General features: G+C 43.0%; 1 protein-coding gene across 1 annotated transcript in view; it reads left to right on the top strand.

The window, feature by feature from the left end:
- The first annotated feature begins 525 nt into the window (after positions 1 to 525).
- The window catches only part of LOC126188311 (ubiquitin carboxyl-terminal hydrolase 8), a 234,883-nt gene continuing 210,010 nt past the window's right edge, over positions 526 to 25,398 (top strand). The window contains exons 1-2 of the mRNA XM_049929908.1: positions 526 to 918; positions 16,912 to 17,133. Of these exons, the coding sequence (XP_049785865.1) occupies positions 815 to 918; positions 16,912 to 17,133 (326 nt within the window). The 5' untranslated portion in view covers positions 526 to 814. The remainder of the gene's footprint in view (positions 919 to 16,911; positions 17,134 to 25,398) is intronic.

Here is a 25,398-nt window from a genome sequence, read left to right as displayed (position 1 = left end):
TCTCCTGTCCACACGATCCAGTGGTCTGCGCAGATGTGATTTGAACTCACAGATTTGAGCAATTTCGCTCAAACCTCCAACTTCAAATTCCATATTTGCGCTCATATCTGCGCAAATCCGCTATTCCCGCGCAACGAAATGTCTGCGGGGATTTTGTGAGCGCAGACTTTTGCACAGACAGCTCGTTGCGTGATACGGGCCTTGCCAAGGTGAATCTAGCATCTTCCTGTAATGTTTAAGAAATAACCGCAGTTGCTTCTGTACTCTTAATTTTGGTTTTATTTTATTTATGGGGGAAGTATTTGAATATTATTTAATTTGTGTTACCGTTATGGTGGTGCCTTTTCACTTGTCATGAATTTCGCGTTCTTTAGATAATCTTTCACTTTTGCAGATACTCTTGTAAACACACACAAGATCTTTCTTATATATATATATATATATATATATATATATATATATATATATATATATATATATATATCTTATACAAGAAGTTCCGTCTACTTCGAGTGTAACTTCGCTGAGTCGGTAAACGGATTAAACCTGGGTGATCTTGTTAGTGTATGTAAAATTATCTTTGGCGTGTATGGGGAATAAGATGAGGAAAATATTTGCGTTGTTCATTAAATATGTGTGTTGATGTCCACATCGGAGTATAAAGTTCGGCGGGTGGTTATTTCTTATCCATACTTGACGATTGTTTTTTTTTAAATGATACGACGTTTGCATTTGTTGCAAAGATTTGCAAAACGAACTGTTGCATGACAGTTGTGACAGATCGTCGTACAAGTGTTTCGACAAACCATAAACAATGCCGGATACAAGCGTCAAGCAAATATATTTGGGAAAATGCCTCAATGACTTGAAGCCCATGCTTGATTGTGGAAAAGATATTATGGGCAGAAACCCAGAAATGTGAGTAGAAAGTGTTCTTATGTAATATATGCAAACACATTTTTTAACTTTCTTGATAATAGTACAGAACCAAGCCCTGTTGGCAGTGTAGAATCCGCCCGTGTTGTATGGTGAATAATCGTAGATTAAGGAGGAAGGTTAAGTATGTTAATGTAACGTATGATATAGCGCATAGTCTGTGCGAAGGGTAATGGGAACAATGATGAAATAGAAAAGACAGTGTCGCCAAACTACTGTAATTTAACATGAGCGTGTAATGTCTGTCATTTTCAATGGCTACTGTTAACTAGGTCTGTGTCTGTAAGAAAATGTAGGGATTTGTCGTAATGGTTCTGTAAATTACATATTAGCTCTCGCAAATTGCTTTATTGGCAACATATATTTTAAGGAATAAACATGCTACAAAGTGGAATTAAAAACTACAACGTGTATGACAAAGCTACTACAATTTTTCCTGTTAGGCCCCTATATACAATCTTTAACCCTTTTAACCTCCATTAGGCTCAGCTGGAATAATATGGGTATAAAGAAGCAGCATTTTTAAGTTTAATGGCTTACAGCTTATTACCATGAAATAATACTGTGTGAATTCTTCATAAGATAACTATGTGACCCAGAATATTTCTATTGCATTTTAAAGTATGATGCCCCTTTCTTATCACAATTATCCTGAGTTGAACTATTCCCAATTGTTCCCATGAAAGGGTTAATTTGAGTACATAGTGTACTGTTTAAGTTAAACATACTATAATCTACTATAATGCCACACTTATCTGAACTTTTACCTAAAGTTACCTAGATTAATTCCATGAAACCCATGACAGAGCACACACAACTAAGTTTCCAAAAAATCTAATGAGAAATCAGTAATGTGAGTTACATGACAAAGATAAAACAGATAATTCTACCTCAAGCCATTCAAGTAAATTTGAAATACCTCCCATAAAATCAAGTACAGGAAACACTTCAACTATTCTCCTGAATAAATACATTCTATGTCGACTACTTTTGGGAAAATATGGTGATGACCATGCCCCTTGCATTTGGATAAAAATTTCACTGAATATTGGTATTGCTTCTGTGGATCTTTATGCTATTACTTGTTCCCCACATTCCTCTGCTGTATTATCACATTCACTTCAGTAGTGCGCTGAAACCCATGACCTCATTATTATTTCTGGATTTGAGTTAATTCTTGTAGTACAACTAAGGCTTTCTTCTTCATCTTCAGTTTTATCATTTCCACCACAAGGCTTAGCAAAGCAAAGTTTCTTCACAATTTAAGCATTGCTCCTTTTGTTTTTCAGATGTTTATTTTCGTCTTTAAGTTCTTTGCTCATACTGATGTGAACTTTCTTCTTCTGATTTCTTACCTCTTCCTCTTCCTTTAGTCTTTCTTCTACTTCATTGTTTGTATGCACTTCTTCAGTACTGCCTTGTACTCTTCATTGTTTCCTCTTTGAATTGATCAAGGCCCTGCTGACTGTTTAGGTGATACAGCCTTAATATTTGCTTCTCTTAGTTTCTTCATTATTGATAGTGGGGTTTGTCAGTAGCAGTAGGCCTACCCACAGATGTTGGCCCCAGCACATTTTTATGCCTACCTAATTGAGTGGATCTGGTGTATTTCAGTCTTCAGAGTTGTTTGGTGTAGTTGAAGATGTCTCAGATAAGGTGTGTCTCCACTGGTTCTATGATGCCCAGTTGCATCTTTATGTATTGGATAGAAACCAGACCCCTTGAAGTCATGAATATGTACTTAGCTGTGAAAGAAACAGCTACAAGCTTCTTCAAAAGACTTGGGAATACAGCCTTATCCATATTCTTTGAGCAGGACTTGCGGTACCATTTATTCAGGACATCTTTCCAAGCCTTCTTCATGGGGCAAATTCACTAAAATCCAAAGGTTGAAGAGCATGAGATATATTTGTAGGAAGACAGAAGAACAGCGCCATATTCTCTTGCTGTACAGGTGGCATTGTAGTTTAGATGACTGCCATGCCCATCAAAGATGACAAGAAACATTTTTTCAGTGTTTTTGACTTGATTTACAGATATATTGAGCTATCTTTTGAATATGTAATCCTACATCCAACCAGATACTGTGACACCATATAGTGCACCAGTTGGTCTATTTTGAACCCAAGTCCTGCGCAGGGTTCCAGCACCTTTAAAGATAACAAAGGGAGGATAATGCTCAGCATCAGCACTTGCTACAAAGAGAACATTGTACTGTAATATTCCTGTATCCTCTGAATCCCTAAATGGGACTGTGTCACTCTAGCACTTTTTTAAATTTTTTATTTTATTTATTTATTTTTTTGAGGGGGGGGGCACACTTCACTTTTTTTAGGATCATTTGCAAGGCCTGGATTGTCAAGGTTGAAAATTCTTTCTGGGTGCCCATTATTTTCAGGAAATGTTTGCTGATAAAGTTAAAAAAACGCATTAACAACAAATGAGAGCCCTTCTGCTCGTCCTTTTGTTAAAAGCTCAGGCTTTCACCTTACTAGTTCATCCTCCATTTTTGGAACGTAACAAGAAAATCATAACTGGGTTTGTCATTTTTGATGTTTCTACTCACTGTTTTCACCATGCGTTTTGAATCTTGTCTATCCATTGGGTATCCACATTTTGGTGAGTGCACTGAAATACCAGGAATATGTTTCTCCTCTTGTTTAGAAAACACAGGAGAATTGCTCCAATTTAATCCTCATACCACTGAAAAGATAATGAAGTAAGTGTTAGTTTCTGCTGCCTCAGCGATATATTCTGGGCTGTGATTGCAACATCCTTCTGTGGCTGAATAAAGCTTTAATTTTATTTTGGCGATGGGGATACTTGGAGGTGGGCATGAACTGCACATGAATTTACACAGTACATCTGTGAAGACTCGGAACAAGGAACAATGTACTGTGTACACGAACAGACTAAAAACAACAGGAGACCACTACCATGTGATGGCTCTCTTTCCAACTTCCTTACAAGTAAGCAACTGCCCTTTGTCAGCTGTGTGTTGTCTGTAGTTCCCCCCCATTGACGACACACGTATAGTTAGAATGCCCTAGTTATGCTGCTTTGTGGCAAACATTATGACTTGTGTACTTGCTTCCTTATGAACCAGCCAGTAGTGTCCACACCACAGACCTAATGCTACATCTTATTTGTGAGTGTGGGCAATATATTTCAATTGAGATTTATTGTCATGACCTTGTTGGCTGCTGTCAGGGAGTGGAGGGATGTCTTGTACCACACAATAAGCTCCAGAGGCCTCTGTCAGCATCTGATTGGACATTCTGAGATGACACCAAATCTTTCCAACTTCTATTGCTTCACATTCCTGTTGTTAAAAGTCCACAGGTCCCCCCCTCCCCCTCTCTTTCACTGTTTTACTGGCTAGATTATATTGCCAGTCTCTTTTATCATAGTGCTGGAGGGGGAGTGGTGGGGTACTACCTGTTGGATGTAGAAGTATCACTTCCACCACTAATCAAGCCCCAGGGGTGTGTTGCAGGCAAGTAGACCACCCAGTTGTGCACCGTGCTTCTCACCAAAATGTATTTGCTGTGATTGTTACTTGACAACATTTTTCATTTGGATGTCCATTCCCAGAATCAGCTTGTGGATATTGAAACGTTATCTTCCATCCTTTTACATACATCCCCTCTCAAACTAAAAATGAAAACACTAAAGAACTGTGAAACTGTGGGCTGTTGTCTATCACTCCCAAACTTTTAGAACAATAATTTCTGTTTTAACTCAGTGTAAATCACTATTTTATATTAAATATTTTGTGGGGCAGTGTTAATTTCTGAGAAATGGGGGTCAACAGAAACCTCCGATCTTACTCGTCGGCTTTGACCCGTGACGTAAGCGTGTCGTGGTGTGTGACGTCATTACGGCGCAGAGTTTGGTTTGTGATTGTGGCGTGTTTGTAGATGTCGTGTTGGTGTTTGTTGTGCCCTCTGGTGGTGTGTTCATGGTTTTCGTTTGTTTGGTGTGTTGGGGCCAGTTTGCTGTTGCTCAGTGGTGAGTGCTGTGTTCGTGGTTTTGAAGCGGAATTTGTATTAGTGAGTTAACGGTTTTGTGTGATGGTTAATGTAATGATAATTGCTGTACGTCGGGTGAGTTTGTTATTGAGTGTATTCGGTTGTGGTTTTTTGTTCAGGAATGGATATGAAAGACCGCATGAATAGTGCTCGGTTGAGGGCGATGATGGGCGAGACACCGTTAGAGCTGATCAAATTTCTACAGCTATGTTTGTTTGCTATGGTTTGTGGTGTTTTTTGATTTTTGTTTTGGTGGATGGGATCGGGAGATTCTGTTGAGCTATATAGGTCAAGGGAAGTGTTCGATCCTAATTTATGGGATCGGGAGCTGTTGTAGATGTATGTAGGTTTAAGGGAAGTGTTTGTTTGCTATGGTTTGTGGTGTTTTTTGAGTTTTGTATTGGGGGATGTGATCGGGAGGTTCTGTTGAGCTATATAGGTCAAGGGAAGTGTTCGATCCCAATTTATGGGATCGGGAGTTACTGTAGATCTATATAGGTCAAGGGAAGTGTCTGATTCCGGATAAGAATGTGTTTTTTGGTATTTGGTCAGTTTTGTGATGTCGATTTTTTTCGTCGTTTTGCGTGGTGTTGTATGGCGGTCGGTGGCTACATTTGTGTATATTTAGTTTCTCCCCACCCAAAAACCCCCAATTTCCCACGCTTGTCCCGTTAGAGTCATTAGGCTTTTTGTGAAACCTGTGTATTTCAGTGTTTATGATACGTATGTGATGTTTTTATATCCGCCATATTGGAATTGTCGTTTATGGACGTTTCCGCCATATTTGTGACGTCATGGGTCAAAGCCGACGGGTAAGATCGGACGCTTCTGTATTTCCAGAAATGGAACTGATTATGTATTTGGTAAAAGCTCTTGGGTTTCAGTACAGGTGGATACTGCATTGTTTTGAGTATTGTGTTTATCATCTCCCGGGAAGTGTTGAGATTTGTGGATATCTGTTTATTTATACTACTGGTACGCTCCCTCCATCTGACTTGGGGCGGCAGGGTCTTCTGTAGTTGATAGGTGTGGAGTGGGAATGGGAACGCAGTGGTAGGGGTGACAGACAGGTCAAAGACTGCGCTTGAATCTCTATATGGGCATACCGGATGCACCTTGTGTGCTGGACAGTATTGGGTAGGCTCTCATTATATTGCTGCTGATACAGGATCCTGTGCCAGACTGCATCAATAACATTTGTTCGTATTGACTAGGTTCTTCATGTATCTGTGTTTCCATGGATTCCTTAACAATATCATCCCAATAGCCAGTTGATCGGCAAGGCAGTTTTGTGTTCTCAAAGTCAAAAGTGGGATCTCCATTTATGGTATGCTCTGTCTCCCAGTCCCATGCACCTGGTGTATTCCTCTTAGTGTTTTGAGTCGCCACATGCACATGGGATCCTGCGTATGCCTGATCTTGTACTTAAATAGTGGAAAAAACAGTATCGAATAATAACAATTTGAAGAGCACACTGAAACTGCCAGCAATGTGTGTCTGTACACACATACACAGTGTACTTATTTGCCACTCTACAACTCCTTCTATTGTTGATCTTGTATTTATTTTTATTTGAATATATTCCCTAATTATATTCAAAGTGACATAAGCTGAAAACGATACACCGACCATGCAAAAATTGGAAAAAATTCAATGAATATATGGATAATTACTTAAACAGTGTAGTAATATACACACATGAGGGTTTGAAGCAAAGAAATGGGCGAATAGGTGCTATGGAAAGACATGGAAATAAGAACTTCAACATCCAAAATAAGATATGGTAAAAGACTGGAAGAATTAAAAGAATGGAGTGATGCCATGGCCAAAACTGCTATAAAAAGGCATTGACATGTTTATGTTTAAGAACTGATCTCTGACAAAAAAAGATGATGATGATTTGCAAAAGTGATTGGGATAGTAGTGAGTCAAGCAAACTAGTATTTATCCATAGTATCATTTATAAATAAAGTTCTCAGACAGAGGTGGAACGTAAGTTTACAAGTCTTGGTCACATAAAAGGGAGAATAGTTTTAATTATATAGGAGGAACAAATAGTGAATCGGAAAAAAATGGATAAACAGTCACTGGGAGATACCAAAGACAAAGTGACACTTGTGAGATCCAAGGATTTAGAATTTAACTTTTGAAAACTGTTATTAAATATTTCAGTGACCGCAAATGTGAGAAAAAAATTGAATTGAAATTAGATTTAGAGAATAGTGAAATGATAAAATTTTGAAAGATATCTTTCAGGTGTTTTGAGTTATGCTCGATTAATCACAAGAACTCCATTATAAAATTTTGCTTTTCATTTCAAAAGCTGAATAGATCAAAACTGGTGAAAAAAATGAATACCATCCTGCAGTGCAGCTTAAAGCAACTGCATGCGGCAGCTGAAGCTAAAGGTCTATAAAAGTATGAAGAAGAAAATATTAAAGTAGATTTTGGAATATATTAGTAAGAAATTATATTTATAGAAATGTGCATTGGAGTATGCTAATTGTTGTTGTTTGATATAATATGTATTTCACGATTAGATCAGATTGTGGGAAGATTGTCAAAATTTTGGGTAGTAAAGATACACACACCTGAATTGTTGAGCTGTGCATGTGGCCAATAAATTTAGACTGTGAATTTGATTAAGAGAACCAAGATTTAGGGTACAAAGGTAACATGCCGTGGTATAACTGAATCTTACAATTCAGTCAAATTGCCTTTTGTTAGATATTTACCTGTTGCACTTTGCTGAGTAATGCTTACACTCTCATGATAAAGTCTCCCTGCTATGTTTAGTTGTTTGTTTAATGAGTGTTCCAGATCAGGGAAATGTTTTGTTATAAAGTTTTTTTAATGGAGGGATTCTTTTGAGTAGTTGATTTAATGTCAATTAATTAGGAAGAGAAATAATTAGGGGGAAGGTACAGAGAAGATCCTTGTCTATTATTTATAGATTTTATGGGCTCTGCAGACCATATAATAGGGGGTTTGGTTTATAATAGTGGGTTGATGTTGTACACGACACAAAGGCTTAACAATAGTGGGAAGTAGGGAGTGCTCAGGAGTGATTTTTGAAGGTGTGTGTTTAAGGCTCAGTGGGACAGCTACATGGCTTTTGGCAACAGGGGAAGCAAAAAAGCAAATCAAAGTAGGCTACTCCCCCCTCTCCCTCCCCACTCTCCCTCCCTCCCACCCTCTTTCTCCCTCCCTCTTTCCCTCCCTCCCTCCCCCCCTCTTTCTCCCTCCACACCATCCAACCCCACCTCTTATGAAGGTGCTACCCCCAACATAGATGGCTCCCGTACTTCAGTGGAACTTGCAAGGGTTCAGGACGCATGTGGAGGAACTTTGTCTACTCTCTCAGGGTAGACCACTGTGTCTATGTCTCCAGGAGACGTATTTCCATCCATCATACTCCCCTGAGATACGAGGCCATACGCTCCACAAAAAGGACAACCTGCGTGGGGAGAGAGCTCGAGGCGGCGTAGGTATTTTCGTCAGGATTGACTATCACTCCTCGCCTCTCTCACTTACGACGACTTTACAAGCCGTCGCTGTGTCCGTGCATGTGCGTCATCCATTGACTGTATGTTCGCTTTACTTGCCCCCACATGATGCACTTGATGAAGCGGCCCTCATCGACCCTCTTACACAGCTCCCCCAGCCATTCATTATTTGTGGTGATTTTAATGCCCACAATGTGCTTTGGGGCTCTGCAATTACCTGCCCCAGGGGTAGAGCAATTGAGAGGCTTCTCCTGTCATCCTGTGCCTACTTGCTCAATGGAGGACAGAGTACTCATTTCTGCACAGCGACTGGGTCGTTCTCTGCCATTGATCTCTCGCTTTGCTCTCCAGTTCTTGCCACCAGTGCTCACTGCGAAGTGGTCGCTGACTTGCACGGCAGTGATCGTTTCCCAATCTGGATTCACCTGCCAGATGGCGTGGGCCCCGAATGGAGACCACCACACTGGGTGCTCAGTGGAGCTGACAGGACACTTTATAGCCAGTTGGCCCAATTCGAACACTGTGCGAATGTTGAGGTGTGGGTGGATCATATTACCAAAACGGTCCACCACACCGCTGCAGCATCCGTTCCACAGTCCACAGGCTACCGGAAGAGGCCACTTGGTGGAGTGCCGAATGCCACTCTGCAATCAGGACCAGGCATGCTGTTCAAGTGTCGGCCGACTGCTGAGAATCTTGCAGCCTTTCGGGTGGCTAGGGCAAGATGTCGCCGCATTATTCGTGAGAGCAAGAAGAGGTCATGGCAACAGTTCCTGAACACCATTAATCGTTCCACCATTGTGTGGGAGACCATCAGGAGAATTTCTGGCAGAGGAGGGAGGTGCCCCATAGCTGCTGTAATGAATAACGGCACTCTCCACACGGATCCGTGAGACATTGCCCAGACTATGGCAGCATATTTTGCCACAGTTACTGCAACAACCAGTCAGGATCCAGGTTTCCGGCGCCATAGAGCTGTCGCTGAGAGATGTAGTCTGGACTTCCAGTCCACCTCTCATGAAGTTTACAACTGCCAATTTTCTATGTGGGAGCTGGATTCTGCATTGTCTGGAGCTCGTGACACATCCCCTGGTCACGACAGGTTCCATCACAATGCGCAACAAAGAAATCCTCCTCGCACTTTTTAATGCCATTTGGGCGTCGGGTCACTTTCCTGACGCGTGGCGTGAGGCAGTTTTAAACCCTTTTTTAAAACCTGGGAAAGACCGCACGAGCCCGAGTAGCTATCGTAGTGTTGCCCTCACTAGTTGTGTGGGGAAGACCTTGGAGCAGATGGTCAACCGCCGCCTTGTCTGGATGTTAGAATCCCGGCAACTCCTTAGTCGCTTTCAGTGTGGGTTCAGGAGGTTTCGTTCCACCTTCGATAACCTTGCCCTCCTGGAGGCGGCTATACACCAAGCTTTCCTACGCAGTCATCACCTTCTAGGTGTATTTTTCGACATCGAGAAGGCCTACGATACCACTTGGAGGCGTCTCATCCTGGAGCAACTTCACGAATGGGGTTTTCATGGTTCTCTTCTTCTTTTTATTCAGTCTTTCGTCTCGCCACAATATTTTAGATACCGCATTGGTGACGTCCTGTCTGATCGCTTTGAGCAGGAGAACAGTGTCCCTCAGGGTAGCGTTTTAAGTGTTACTCACTTGCCATCACTATTAATAGCCTTATGTCCATAGTGAAAAGTCCTGTCCGGTATTCCTTGTTTGTGGATGATTTCTCTTTGTTTTGCTCGTCTTCAAGCCTTGCAACGACAACGTGTCAGTTGCAACTTAGACGTTTGGATGACTGGGCGCAGACGAGTGGTTTTAAGTTTTCCACCAAGAAGTCTGTATGTGTTCTTTCTACCTGTTCTCGTTCGATTTTAACCTTTCCTGAGTTGAGGATGAGGGACACTATTCTTACTTTTAAAGACACGGTGAGATTTCTGGGGCTCATTTTTTACTCAAAGCTTACGTGGTTACCTCATCTTAAAGACCTGAAATGGCGGTCGCTTCAGGCTTTAAGTATTTTAAAATGTCTTAGCCACAGTACATGGGGAGCTGACAGGACTTGTCTGCTCCAGTTTTACAGGGTGTTTGTGTGATCTTGGCTCGATTATGGGTGCACGGTGTATGGGTCTGTGAGGCCTTCTTACTTAAAGATGTTGGACGTTGTGCACCATGAAGGGCTTCGGTTGGCCACTGGGGCATTCCAAACTAGCCCCATACCAAGCCTCTGAGCTGAGGCTGATGAACTGCCACTTCATATGTGGCGACGGCTACTTACGGTACGCCAGGCGTATAAAACATTATCCACACCATACATACCTGTATACCATACCGTTGCTCAGCCTCCTCTGGCATGGTTATTTCATAACCGGCAATGTGCAACGCAACCCTATGGGATTCACGCACAGGATTGCCTCGCTGCGATGTCTATGGCTGGTCTTCGTGTTTTACGTCGCAGTTGGAGCAGATCTCCACCTTGGCTCCTCCGGAGACCCAAACTTATTTTAGATTTGACTAATTTTCAGAAAGATAGCACACCAAATTTTAGATTCCAATCTCTGTTTTTTAACATTTTAGATGTGCATCAGGGTTTCACTGTCGTTTACACTGATGGCTCCAAACAGGAGAATTTCCTTGGCTGTTCTGTGGTGTTCCCTGACCATGTTACCTGGATTTGCCTCCCTGATGAATTTACCGTTTTCGCAGCGGAGCTCCACGCGATCCTGAAGGCACTGGAGCAGATGAATCGTGTTCGGGGTGATCGATTTCTTCTCTGCTCCGATTATCTTAGTGCCTTACAATCACTGCAGAACCTGTTCCCGACTGAGGAGATGGTCCAGCTGATATATGACCAACTGTACTTGCTCCAACGGCGGGGCAAATAGGTATCCTTCTGCTGGGTGCCTGGTCATGTCGGAATATGGGGCAATGAATGGGCCGATCGGGCTGCCAAGGAGGCCTGCAGAGAGCAGGATGTGGTCCAGTGTCCTATCCCCTTGCAGTCTGTCATCTCTGCACTCCACAGGAAGTGCATGGAGTTGTGGGAGGATGAATGGCTGGCGGTGACGGCCAATAAACTGCGGTCGGTAAAGTGAACCACTCGGCCGTGGCGTTCCTCCTGCCGGTTGCTCAGGCCTGAAGAGGTGGCCCTCACACGTCTTCGGATCGGGCACTGTCCTCTCACACATAGCTTTTTATTACGGCAGGAGAATCCTCCATTTTGTGATGCCTGTGGTGTGCACATCTCTGTCCGGCACATTTTAACAGACTGCATTTTATACCGTGATGCAAGGGCAGAAGCACAAGTTGATGGGGATCTGCCTTGTGTTTTAGCCAATGATGAGACTTGTGTGTCTAGGGTTTTTAAGTTTTGTGATGTGTCTGGACTCTGGCCTAAACTTTCAGGCTGGAGGTTTTAGTGTATTGCAGAGTGGCTGACTCCTCCTTTTTTTACTTGCGGTCAGCTAGCCACTTCCATCTGCTACATTGTTTTAGCTCCCTCTACCATTTTCTTCCTGTGTTGTCCATGTTTTACTGCTGACCCCCTGCTTCATCCCACGCTTCGGTGTGGATGAGCACATGTTTTTCAACGATTGTTCCCAGTGTTTTATGTTCCATTTTATATTACTGTTCTGAGTTTTTTCTTGACACCCATCTCACTATGTTACTGAACGGGCGCTGAAGACCTTGCTGTCATGCGCCCAAAAACCCCTCTACTACTACTACTGGTTCCCAGGTGGTTCAGTTTTTCAACAGGGCTGGCAGATAAACCATTGTGTGGGGCTTTGGACCCCCTCTGCACTGTTTCTCGTTATGGTATTACCTCTCTGTTTTTGACGGCGCTTTGCTCTTATCCACAGAAAATCTCTCTTCCAGAGTAGTCATTCTCACCCTGTTATGGTGTGAGGTTCAACACCTTCCCCACCAGGGCCGTTGGGGTCACATGTTTTTCAGCCAGGTATTGATAGCAAAATTGTCCGTTTTGCCTTGGCTTGTGAACAGTGTGCCTGACAATAGGCAGCTGCCAGGACATCTCTGTTCCCCTGGCCCACTCCACACCAGCCACGGAAAAGCATTCATATAGACTTTGTGGATCCCTTCTTGAATTCCTATTCGCACTTGGTTGTGGATGTGTTATCCCCAGTTCCGTATGTTCTCCGGTGTGCATCGATTTTTTTTTTCTATTGAGGGGTTGCTCGTACCTTAGTGTCCAATGATGGGCCCTAGTTTGTATCTCACACCTTTCAATTATTTTGTTCCAGTCACAGCATTCATCATGTTGTGGCTCTGCCATTCCACCCTCAATCAAATGGCAGAATTCTTTGCTGGACAATGCCTTCTCCATTTTCTGAGCACCTATCGCTTCACACCTATGGGGCAGCAGAGTCCGGATGAGTTACTCGATAGCCGGGAGCCACAGACTCTCCTCCACTTTCTGTGGCCTGCGCCACACCTGTCACTGTCAATTTCATCCAATCACTTTGTAGCAGGATCACTGGTGTTGCATGAGGGTTTGGTCGCCAGCCCAAGTGGATATGAGCCACTGTTGCCCACTAAGGATGCTGTCTTTATGATGTGCGTACAGCCGACACACTGTTGGTGCACCACTTTGATCAGTTGTGCCCCTGGAAGCTACCAGTTCATGGGTGTGTGCCCCCTCTGCTTCAAACCAGTCATCGTCTGCTGTGGAGGCACCCCCATCCCATTCGCTGCCTCCTCCACATGTGGTGCCCTGCAGTCCAGCTTCCTGGCAGCAGGTGCTGATCTGCCTCCGACCTTGGGTCCCTTGCCACAGCCTGCTGTTCCGGTCGGGCCACCTCCACTGGGCCCATTGCTACCATCACCTCAGCCATCATTATCAGTAGGTCCAGCCCTGTATCCTCCACATGGGATCTGTCTGGTGATGACAACTACTTAGTTTCTCTTAGAATGTTTCAGTATTTGTTTTATTGAAACTTCTTTTGATATATGTTTTTCTTATATTATGTTCATCAGTTTTTAGCAGTGAGACAAATAAGGCTGAGTGATCTGAAAGTCCTAGATCTAGATAGAATTTATGTAGTATTGAGTAATGGCAGTAAAAAGTGTCTGGTATTGAAGTATTCTATAGATTAGAGAAATTGCTTTTAGGAGAGTATTGTAAGGTATGGAGGCTGGGAGGTGGGAAGAGAAGGAACTAGTACTTCACCAGTAAACCCACAATTCTTTAAAGAGTCAAACTCCTATGCACAAAACAACTACATAATTCTGCTTTCTTTACAAATGAGTTAATATGCTAATATGTCATTAAGCATGTAAGTGAGAAAAAGTTTAGAAAAAGTTTGAAATTATGTTTAAAGTTTGTTGGAACTTGCTAAGTGCCCTATCAAACACTGAATCAGTATAGTCAGGTTACCAGGTGGTGCTCTGTTTTAAGAAAAAGCTAGTTTTTTATGTTTCTCCATGTTTATGACGTTACATCTCCTGAAATATGTATTGAACAATGCTATAATTTTGCAGATGCATTCAGTATGTTGTTACATGTGGATACTGTCTGAGAATGTGTTGCGAATAGACTTAGTTGTAAAAAAATTCAGGCCTGATGTTAAGGTTTTACTGCATGAACAGCAAAAATGTAGTAAATGATAAACTCTTTTCCTTACGTGATTTTGCGGAGTTTTGCCAGTGAGAAAAAGTTTCATGAAGGTTTGAAATTATTTGTAAAGTTTGTTGGAAATCACTAAGTGCTCTCATTCTCAAATACTGGATGAATATGTGCTACTCTATTTGCACACAGTGAGTTCTGTTGACTCAAGGCATATACACAGTTTGTAACTATAATACTTATTTTACTGTATTAAACCTGTAACATATACCTTAATGAATTGATTATAACAACATTTTAAATTCACTCAGTAATTAGATTAAATAGTGACATTCAAATTGGTAAAAGTTTTTAGCATAATTGGTGGTTCTATTTACATTGGAATGATCATAGTGAATGTAAGTAGTTGAAGTTTTAATGATGGAACTTCTCACCCATTTAACATTCTTTATCTTTATTATTCTGATAAGAATGGATAATTTAGCACATGATATATAGATGACAACTTGGTGATACACTTATAGTTCCAGTAACGATTCTATAACAAACTGTAACTGGGCAAGACTTGTCTTCAATGATATTTAATACAAGAATTGGAAAATAAACTTTCATTTAACCAGTTAAATCAGTACACTATAAAACACTACTAGTACACAACTATTCAACTTAAAATAATTTGAATGTCTAACATAAGTATGAACATTTACATCAGTGGCGTGAAATTGTCAGCCTTAAAACTTTTTGCATAGACGCCACCTTTGTATGAATCAATACATTTCTTGTAAGAGGTAAGAGGATTGTGATACTGTAGTGTTTCCTTTACTCGGGGTTCTGCCGTGAAAATATAAAATAGAAAATCTGATTGGGTTTTGAATTTTGGTGGTTTCAGTTACGGATAAGGCGGACTTCGTATTATTGATTGAGATAGTGCTGTAATTTGACCGTGCATGGCAGACCGGGTCGGCAACACTACAAAAAGTGACTGTACGGAAATAGCATCAGAAACTAGTTGAAATTTACCTTATAATCTTGTTAGAAATGCAGTACTAATTACAATATAGTCTTCATGGCTGTCCTCCTAATTCCCTTGTAGGACGACCCGTCTTTCACTTTTCTCCGTCTGTTGAAAACTTCTTCAAGTTGTCACTGTCATGATCAATTCACAAATTTGGCGATAACCACCTCAAATCACTATTGAAACAACCTCACTTTGTAATATAATTTTAATTTCCACCCAAAAGCACATTCAACACAGCGCGGAAAAATACACGTCTTTCGTATCAAGACAAGAGAGAGAGTAATCAATTAGTTGTTAAAAAACAAACACCTACATAAAAAAAAATCAAAATTATTTATAAAAATCGGTCTCTGGCGCAGCGCTCTTCTGCATGCGTGATCGTGAATTATATCTTTGACTACCGCGCCTACGCCAATACAAAGTACCATTACAATACAATGTGAGACATACTGGAAGACGCTGATGAAGATATACATGCTGAAACATGTCACCCAGTTGTTTCATGTTGAACAGTTGTAGCATTGGTGTGCTGAGGTAGTTGGTTAACTAAGTAATGTTTGTTCTCTTGTTCCCTGTATTAGATACCACTGAAAATTGGCTGTGCATTTACTGGTTTGGTAAATAATATATAATCAGTAGTGCAACTTAAGATCTACAAACATGACATTTATACAGTAGATTCAAGGTGGGAAGAACCCAAAATACAGGGTTTTTATACATGATTTCCTCAATAGCAAATGAGAATTTCATTCCTCATTCACTCCCTCTCCTATCCCCCCAGATACCTTTTCAAGATACTTAACCATAATATCCTCACCTTCTTTCTGTACGTTTTCCTCCTCCTCCTCCTCCTCCTCCTCCTCCTCCTCTCCTCTTGCTGACCTACTTTGTGCTCCCATAATTGTTCTTTCTTCTTTGTGTTTTAAGTACTGAACTTCATTGTAACATTTTGTTATTAGTGTCGTTAGAATGAATTTTCACTCTTCAGCAGTGTGTGAACTGACATGAAACTGCCAGGAAGACTAGAACTGTGTGCTGGACCGAAAATCAACCTTGGGACCATTGTCTTTCATGAGCAAGTGCTCTGCCAACTAATCTACCTAAGCAAAACCCATGAACTGCCCTCACAGCTTTACTGTCGCCAGTTCCTCATCTACCAATTTGGAAGGTGGGAGATGAGGAACTGCCAGAAGTAAAGCTGTGAGGACAGATTGAGAGTTATGCTGGGTAGCACAACTGGTAGAGCATTTTCCCACGAATGGCAAAAGGTCCCAAGTTAGAGTCTTGGTTCAGCGCACAGTTCCAACCTGCCAGGAGTTTCATCATCATTGCTGTTGGTTTCCATTTATTAATCTACTTTCTGCTTTATGCCTTTTTTGTTTAGTATCTTTCTTCAGTTTTCATTTATGTCGTGTTTTTGATCTGCTGTTATCTGGATCTTATTTTTTCTCTCTTGCCTTGCTGTTACTCCACAATATCCAACTCTATCAACTCTCCTCCATATATCTAAGAGATTCTTCTTGATTGCACTTTGTGTAACTTGCATGTTTCATTGTCAGATGTCCAGAAATGCTGTACCTTCTTATATTTCTTCTTCTTCCCAAAATTTTATGAGTAAGGCTCAAGTTGTATTTAATGCTGTGTGTAAATGGTAGATCTTTCCAGGGTGTATGTCTGTTTCTATCATTATTCATGTTTTCCTTGTGAATGTTAAATGGTGCTATGCCATGTCATCAAAACTTCCAAACTATGGATGGAATGTAAGTCATTTTTTATTTCATTGTGAACATGCATACCAATTTGTCAGTAGCGGATAACCTTGTTTTCCAGATTACGGAAATCTGCTGCGAAAATACTTCTAGAAGCTCAACAATCCCTCAAGGACGGGGATGAGGAGAAGAGTTATGTTTTACATATGAGATACATAGAAACAATGATGTATGTTCTCAAGAGAGAAGAACCCAAGAGTAATAGAAAAGCTGATTCATTAAGAGATGCATTAAAAGAAAGTGTAATAGCTGCTGAAAAACTGTCTCGAAGTCTTGAAAAACGGTAAGTATCTGACCTGTGCAAATGATTGAGGCATAAATTTCCAATTTTACTGTTATAATTTCTTGTTTCATAAATATCGTGATAAAAAAATATGTACTGTATGATGTATTACATGAGCACTTCTAACAGCCGTGTACCGCAAGTCTCTAGAGGAACGGAAGGTTCCAAATGATTGGAAAAGAGCACAGGTAGTCCCAGTCTTCAAGAAGGGTCGTTGAGCAGATGCGCAAAACTATAGACCTATATCTCTGACGTCGATCTGTTGTAGAATTTTAGAACATGTTTTTTGCTCGAATATCATGTCGTTTTTGGAAACTCAGAATCTACTATGTAGGAATCAACATGGATTCCGGAAACAGCGATCGTGTGAGACCCAACTCGCTTTTTGTTCATGAAACCCAGAAAATATTAGATACAGGCTCCCAGGTAGATGCTATTTTTCTTGACTTCCGGAAGGCGTTCGATACAGTTCCGCACTGTCGCCTGATAAACAAAGTAAGAGCCTACGGAATATCAGACCAGCTGTGTGGCTGGATTGAAGAGTTTTTAGCAAACAGAACACAGCATGTTGTTATCAACGGAGAGACGTCTACAGACGTTAAAGTAAACTCTGGTGTGCCACAGGGGAGTGTTATGGGACCATTGCTTTTCACAATATATATAAATGACCTAGTAGACAGTGTCGGAAGTTCCATGCGGCTTTTCGCGGATGATGCTGTAGTATACAGAGAAGTTGCAGCATTAGAAAATTGTAGCGAAATGCAGGAAGATCTGCAGCGGATAGGTACTTGGTGCAGGGAGTGGCAACTGACCCTTAACATAGACAAATGTAATGTATTGCGAATACATAGAAAGAAGGATCCTTTATTGTATGATTATATGATAGCGGAACAAACACTGGTAGCAGTTACTTCTGTAAAATATCTGGGAGTATGCGTGCGGAACGATTTGAAGTGGAATGATCATATAAAATTAATTGTTGGTAAGGCGGGTACCAGGTTGAGATTCATTGGGAGAGTCCTTAGAAAATGTAGTCCATCAACAAAGGAGGTGGCTTACAAAACACTCGTTCGACCTATACTTGAGTATTGCTCATTAGTGTGGGATCCGTACCAGATCGGGTTGACGGAGGAGATAGAGAAGATTCAAAGAAGAGCGGCGCATTTCGTCACAGGGTTATTTGGTAACCGTGATAGCGTTACGGAGATGTTTAACAAACTCAAGTGGCAGACTCTGCAAGAGAGGCGCTCTGCATCGCGATGTAGCTTACTCGCCAGGTTTCGAGAGGGTGCGTTTCTGGATGAGGTATCGAATATATTGCTTCCCCCTACTTATACCTCCCGAGGAGATCACGAATGTAAAATTAGAGAGATTAGAGTGCGCACAGAGGCCTTCAGACAGTCGTTCTTCCCGCGAACCATACGCGGCTGGAACAGGAAAGGGAGGTAATGACAGTGGCACGTAAAGTGCCCTCCGCCACACACCGTTGGGTGGCTTGCGGAGTATAAATGTAGATGTAGATGTAGAATCAGCATTGCTTCGAATTGCTTATTTTCCACTGACATGAAGATAAAACTGTTAAGTTTTCTTATGTACATGTTCACTTCTGACATGTCCATACCATGTGTGTTTCACTTCCTCAATAGGGTAGCATAGAGTCGTGGGATTCCAGTTATTGTCTAACAATCCAGATGTGGGTGTTCCGTGGGTTCCTCGAAAAGGGATGGTTCCATTGGAATGTGCTGTTTCCTTCCTTGTGGTCGCTGTTTAATGACAGGACATTAACCCTAATTTCCTTTCTTTATTTCCTTGTCTCTTACTCCAGAAGATGAAGTATGGGAACTGCAATTTGGGTCATTTTGAATTGTGCAGTAATGTTAATTTCTGTAACTAATTCATTGAAAGGACCTTATTTTGCAATCAATTCAAGTTGAAAGTATCGGGCATGGTTCAAGTACTCAAAAGGTGTCAAGTCAGCTGTAGTGAGCGAACCTACTGAGCCTTACATCTGCATCCAGTTACTTGAAGATTAGTTCTTATGTTAAGAATATTTGGGAAAGAAAAATTTCCTGACCAACCACAGAAATAGTTTCAGGCTCAATGAATTTTTTTTTGTATTATATTTGTACATAATACAAAATAATGTATGTATGCAGACCTAAGAAACAAATGAAAATTTGTACCAAGGCCGAGATTCGAACCTGGGTCTCCTGCTCACTGGGCAGACACGCTAACCACTATGCCACCCTGGCACAATCCCTTTACACAACTGCACCAACTACCCTAGCATGCCTCCCTCCTCAATCCAAATTCTCTTTCACGTCTCGGCTCACTCGGTATTCCCTCCAAAATCGAACAGCATTGCAAAGGCTCTCCAGCTGTGTTGGAATGGCACCTCAGCATCGAACAAAATGGAGGATCCTGCCTGAAACACAGTCATAGATGCTTCAATCAAATGCTTCATTCCATAGACCTTTTCAAATCTCAAACATCTGTGATGAATACTCACAGACTGAAGCAACAAATGAAAATTTGAACCAAGGTTGCAATTTGAACGCATGTCTCCTGCTCACTAGGCAAACACACTAACCACTATGCCATCCTGGCATAGTGGCTTTATACAACTACATGGACTACCCTAGCATGCCTCCCACCTCAGTATAACCCTTTGACAGCTCAGCCCACTTGGTTGTTGTTGTTGTGGTCTTCAGTCCTGAGACTGGTTTGATGCAGCTCTCCATGCTACTCTATCCTGTGCAAGCTTCTTCATCTCCCAGTACCTACTGCAACCTACATCCTTCTGAATCTGCTTAGTGTATTCATCTCTTGGTCTCCCCCTACGATTTTTACCCTCCACGCTGCCCTCCAATACTAAATTGGTGATCCCTTGATGCCTCAGAACATGTCCTACCAACCGATCCCTTCTTCTGGTCAAGTTGTGCCACAAACTTCTCTTCTCCCCAATCCTATTCAATACTTCCTCATTAGTTATGTGATCTACCCATCTAATCTTCAGCATTCTTCTATAGCACCACATTTCAAAAGCTTCTATTCTCTTCTTGTCCAAACTATTTATCGTCCATGTTTCACTTCCATACATGGCTACACTCTATACAAATACTATCAGAAACGACTTCCTGACACTTAAATCTATACTCGATGTTAAGAAATTTCTCTTCTTCAGAAACGCTTTCCTTGCCATTGCCAGTCTACATTTAATATCCTCTCTACTTCGACCATCATCAGTTATTTTGCTCCCCAAATAGCAAAACTCCTTTACTACTTTAAGTGTCTCATTTCCTAATCTAATTCCCTCAACATCACCCGACTTAATTCGACTACATTCCATTATCCTCGTTTTGCGTTTGTTGATGTTCATGTTATATCCTCCCTTCAAGACACCATCCATTCCGTTCAACTGCTCTTCCAAGTCCTTTGCTGTCTCTGACAGAATTACAATGTCATCGGCGAACCTCAAAGTTTTTATTTCTTCTCCCTGGATTTTAATACCTACTCCAAATTTTTCGTTTGTTTCCTTTACTGCTTGCTCAATATACAGATTGAATAACATCGGGGAGAGGCTACAACCCTGTCTCACTCCCTTCCCAACCACTGCTTCCCTTTCATGTCCCTCGACTCTTATAACTGCCATCTGGTTTCTGTTTTTGTAAATAGCTTTTCGCTCCCTGTATTTTACCCCTGCCACCTTTAGAATTTGAAAGAGAGTATTCCAGTCAACATTGTCAAAAGCTTTCTCTAAGTCTACAAATGCTAGAAACGTAGGTTTGCCTTTCCTTAATCTTTCTTCTAAGATAAGTCTTAAGGTCAATATTGCCTCACGTGTTCCAACATTTCTACGGAATCCAAACTGATCTTCCCCTAGGTCGGCCTCTACTAGTTTTACCATTCGTCTGTAAAGAATTCGTGTTAGTATTTTGCAGCTGTGGCTTATTAAACTGATTGTTCGGTAATTTTCACGTTTGTCAACACCTGATTTCTTTGGGATTGGAATTATTATATTCTTCTTGAAGTCTGAGGGTATTTCGCCTGTTTCATACATCTTGCTCACCAGATGGTAGAGTTTTGTCAGGACTCGCTCTCCCAAGGCCGTCAGTAGTTCTGATGGAATGTTGTCTACTCCGGGGGCCTTGTTTCGACTCAGGTCTTTCAGTGCTCTGTCAAACTCTTCACGCAGTATCGTATCTCTCATTTCATCTTCATCTACATCCTCTTCCATTTCCATAATATCGTCCTCAAGTACATCGCCCTTGTATAGACGCCCTATATACTCCTTCCATCTTTCTGCTTTCCCTTGTTTGGTTAAAACTGGGTTTCCATCTGAGCTCTTGATGTTCATACGATTAGTTCTCTTATCTCCAAAGGTCTCTTTAATTTTCCTGTAGGCAGTATCTATCTTACCCCTAGTGAGATAAGCCCCTACATCCTTACATTTGTCCTCTAGCCATCCCTGCTTAGCCATTTTGCACTTCCTGTCGATCTCATTTTTGAGACGTTTGTATTCCTTTTTGCCTGCTTCATTTACCGCATTTTTATATTTTCTCCTTTCATCAATTAAATTCAATATTTCTTTGTGTTACCCAAGGATTTCTACTAGCCCTCGTCTTTTTACCTACTTGATCCTCTGCTGCCTCCACTGCTTCATCCCTCAAAGCTACCCATTCTTCTTCTACTGTATTTCTTTCCCTCATTCCTGTCAATTGTTCCCTTATGCTCTCCCTGAAACTCTGTACAACCTCTGGTTCTTTCAGTTTATCCAGGTCCCATCTCCGTTTCTTCAGTTTTAATCTACAGGTCATAACCAATAGATTGTGGTCAGAGTCCACATCTGCCCCTGGAAATGTCTTACAATTTAAAACCTGGTTCCTAAATCTCTGTCTTACCATTATATAATCTATCTGATACCTTTTAGTATCTCCAGGGTTCTTCCATGTATACAACCTTCTTTCATGATTCTTAAACCAAATGTTAGCTATGATTAAGTTGTGCTCTGTGCAAAATTCTACCAGGCGGCTTCCTCTTTCATTTCTTAGCCCCAATCCATATTCACCTACAACGTTTCCTTCTCTCCATTTTCCTACACTCGAATTCCAGTCACCCATGACTATTAAATTTTCGTCTCCCTTCACTATCTGAATAATTTCTTTTATTTCATCATACATTTCTTCAATTTCTTCGTCATCTGCAGAGCTAGTTGGCATATAAACTTGTACTACTGTAGTAGGTGTGAGCCCACTTGGTATTCCCCCGAAACTCGAACTCTTTTTTCATTAAAGCACCTGTGCCAGGATTTCAAGCAGGAACCTCCATTTTGTTTGATGCTGAAGTGCTATTCCGGTACAGTTGGAGAGCCTCTGCAATGCTATCGGCATAATTGGTAATTGGGTTGAGGAGGAAGGCATGCTAGGATAGTTCTTGCAGTTGTGCAAAGCCACTGTGCCAGAAGGCATAGTGGTTAGCACATCCGCATAGTGAATAGGTGATCAAAGTTTGAATCCCAGCCTTGGTATAAATTTTCATTTGTTGATTCAGTCCGCATATATAGATCATAGATGTCTGAGACTTGAAAAGGTTTCTGGAACCGTATAGCTTATTTGAAAGAATAATGTAATCGGGTATCAACTTCTCCTTCCATAGTCCTTTTGCAAGTGATTGGTGAACAGATGAGCTTAAGCTCTTGCGGCACTACTGATCTTTCCACGCAACAAGTCTATTCTCCCAGGAGTATAGCAAATAAAGGCTTGAGTATGAGACAGGCAGACCTGTGGACTCAAACTGGGAATTGACAAGCATCACCAATGCTTAGTAAGTGTAACCACCGGGCATATTACAGATATAGGGGTAATGCCATCTGCATGTAGTATCCCCCCTGCGGGTCCGGGGTAAGAATAGGCCCAAGGTATTCCTGCCTCTCGTACGAGGCGACTAAAAGGAGTTTCAACCGTTTCGGCCTTCCATGTGATGGTCCCCCTTGGGGTTTGACCTCCATTTTTCTAAATTTCTACAGAAGTACGAGCCTTTTGGGGAAGGACACCTTACGTGGTGTACCACTGGTCCTAAGTGCACTCAGACCTTGGCACTCAGCATTGCACCGGCGTTGTAACCATACCCACTATTACTCAAATTGGGCCAAAACGCCTTTTGGGTTGTCCCAGTTACGCCCATAGTGCGTCTCCATCTGCACCAGCGATCATGATGGACTTTCCATGGCACCAGAAATCCAGCACGGTAGCCAGCCCGTTGTGGTGGGGTCGTCTTGTACCCTCTAGGTTTTAGCCCCCTGACAACACAGGGATCGTACTGCCGATACCTGAGCTGCACCCTCCCCACGTCGGCCAAGGAGTAGATGCCCGTCTCCTTGGGGCATCAGGACTCCCGGCAATGGTCATCCTGCCAGGTGGCCCTTGCTGCGGCTGGGTGGCGCCCGTGGGGAGAGCCCCTGGTCGGAGTGGGTGGTATCGGGGCGGACGTTTCGCAGATGAAACGTCACCACGTATCGGGTCGCTCTGCGGCCGAGTCTTTCAAAAGAAAAGGTACCGTTTCTAGTTCTGGTTCTCCTGCCCCTTCCCCCTTGGCCACTCCATGGGAGGAGGGACAGGCCCGCCGGCTTGGAGCGAAGTACTTCCCCCGCTATTTGGTCTGTTCTCGAACCGATGGGGGGACATTCGCCACCTCCAAGCCCATGTTCTTTGTTCAGCACATTGAGGACATCTTCGGGGAAATCGAGGCTCTCAGCAAGATGCGTTCAGGGTCCGTTCTTATCAAGACCACGTCCGCCACACAGTCGGCGGCGCTCCAGGCGTGCGACCGCCTAGGGGACATTCCAGTCTCCATTGTCCCACATCTGGCACTCAATAGGACGCAGGAGGTTATTTTTCATCGTGACCTCCTGCTACAATCTGATGAGGAGCTCAGGGCCAACCTGGAGCGCCGAGGCGTGCATTTCGTCCAGCGAATCCAGCGCGGCCCCAAAGACCGTCGCATCGACACTGGGGCCTTTATCCTCGCCTTCGAGGGGGACGTTCTCCCGGAGAAGGTAAAGGTAATGTACTACCGGTGTGACGTGCGACCCTACGTTCCGCCTCCTATGCGCTGTTTTAGGTGTTTGCGCTTTGGGCACATGTCGTCACGGTGTGAGGCTGAGCCCCTCTGTGGCGATTGTGGACGTCCTCTTCGTGAGGAACATACATGCACCCCACCACCTCGGTGCGTTAATTGTCCTGGCGTCCACTCGCCTAGATCCTCAGACTGCCCCGCATATCAGAAGGAGAAGAAGATACAAGAAATCAAAACTTTGGATCGGCTGTCTTATTCTGAGGCCAGGAAGAAGTACGACCGCCTCCATCCCGTGCCATTGACCACTTCGTTTGCCTCAGTTGTGTCCACTCCTTCCGCGGTATCCTCACCCCTCTCCTGTCCCCCCTCCGCCTCCTCCGCCCATCAGGGGGCTCTGCCTCCGCCTCCCAAATCCCTCCCTTCCAAATCCTCCTCCCCCGTGGCCCCCACCCCCTCTGCCCCAGGGGCCACCCTTCCTCCTCCTTCTCCCCACACGCCACCTGAGAAGCGATCCTCTTCTCAGGCGTCCATCGGGGAAACGTTCCGGACCCCGGCTTCCGAGGTCCGGCGTTCCAAAACGGACCCCGCGCGTGAGGACCTTCTTCGGGTCCAGCCCACCATCCCTGTGCCTCCTCGGCCTTCCAAGAAGGCCTCCAAGAAGAAGTCTCTATCCCCCTCTCCACCCCGGCGCGTTTCGACTGACGCTCCATCCGTGAGTCGCCGCTCCCGGCCGTCCTCAGTTTCGCTGGGACGCTCTGCTGCCAGGCGCTCAGCTGGCCTTTCGTCGGCAAATGATGCTGCCCCTCCTACACAACCAGGGACAGCGGCCGCAGCTGGCAACCAGTCGATGGAACCGGATTCGCCTCCCGTCGGTTGTAGCGTTGTTCCCTCGCAACCTGGCCCTCCGCGGCCGTCGAGGTGACCAGCTCTTCCCCCGTCTTGTTCCCCCAACTTTTTGACTAGCGATGGCGTTGTTTCATTGGAACATAAGAGGTATTCGATCTCATCGGGAGGAATTACAACTGCTCCTCCGCCTGCACTGTCCGCTCGTCCTTGGACTCCAGGAAACAAAGTTGCGCCCGACTGACCGTATTGCCTTTACCCACTATACCTCGGAGCGGTATGACCTCACCCCTGTGGACGGTGTCCCAGCTCATGGTGGGGTCATGTTGCTCATTCGGGACGACGCCT

This window comes from Schistocerca cancellata, chromosome 1 (assembly GCF_023864275.1).
Source record: "Schistocerca cancellata isolate TAMUIC-IGC-003103 chromosome 1, iqSchCanc2.1, whole genome shotgun sequence".
Taxonomy (NCBI): domain Eukaryota; kingdom Metazoa; phylum Arthropoda; class Insecta; order Orthoptera; family Acrididae; genus Schistocerca; species Schistocerca cancellata.
The sequence above is the reverse complement of the archived record's forward strand: the minus strand, read 5'-3'. Positions and strand labels throughout refer to the sequence as shown.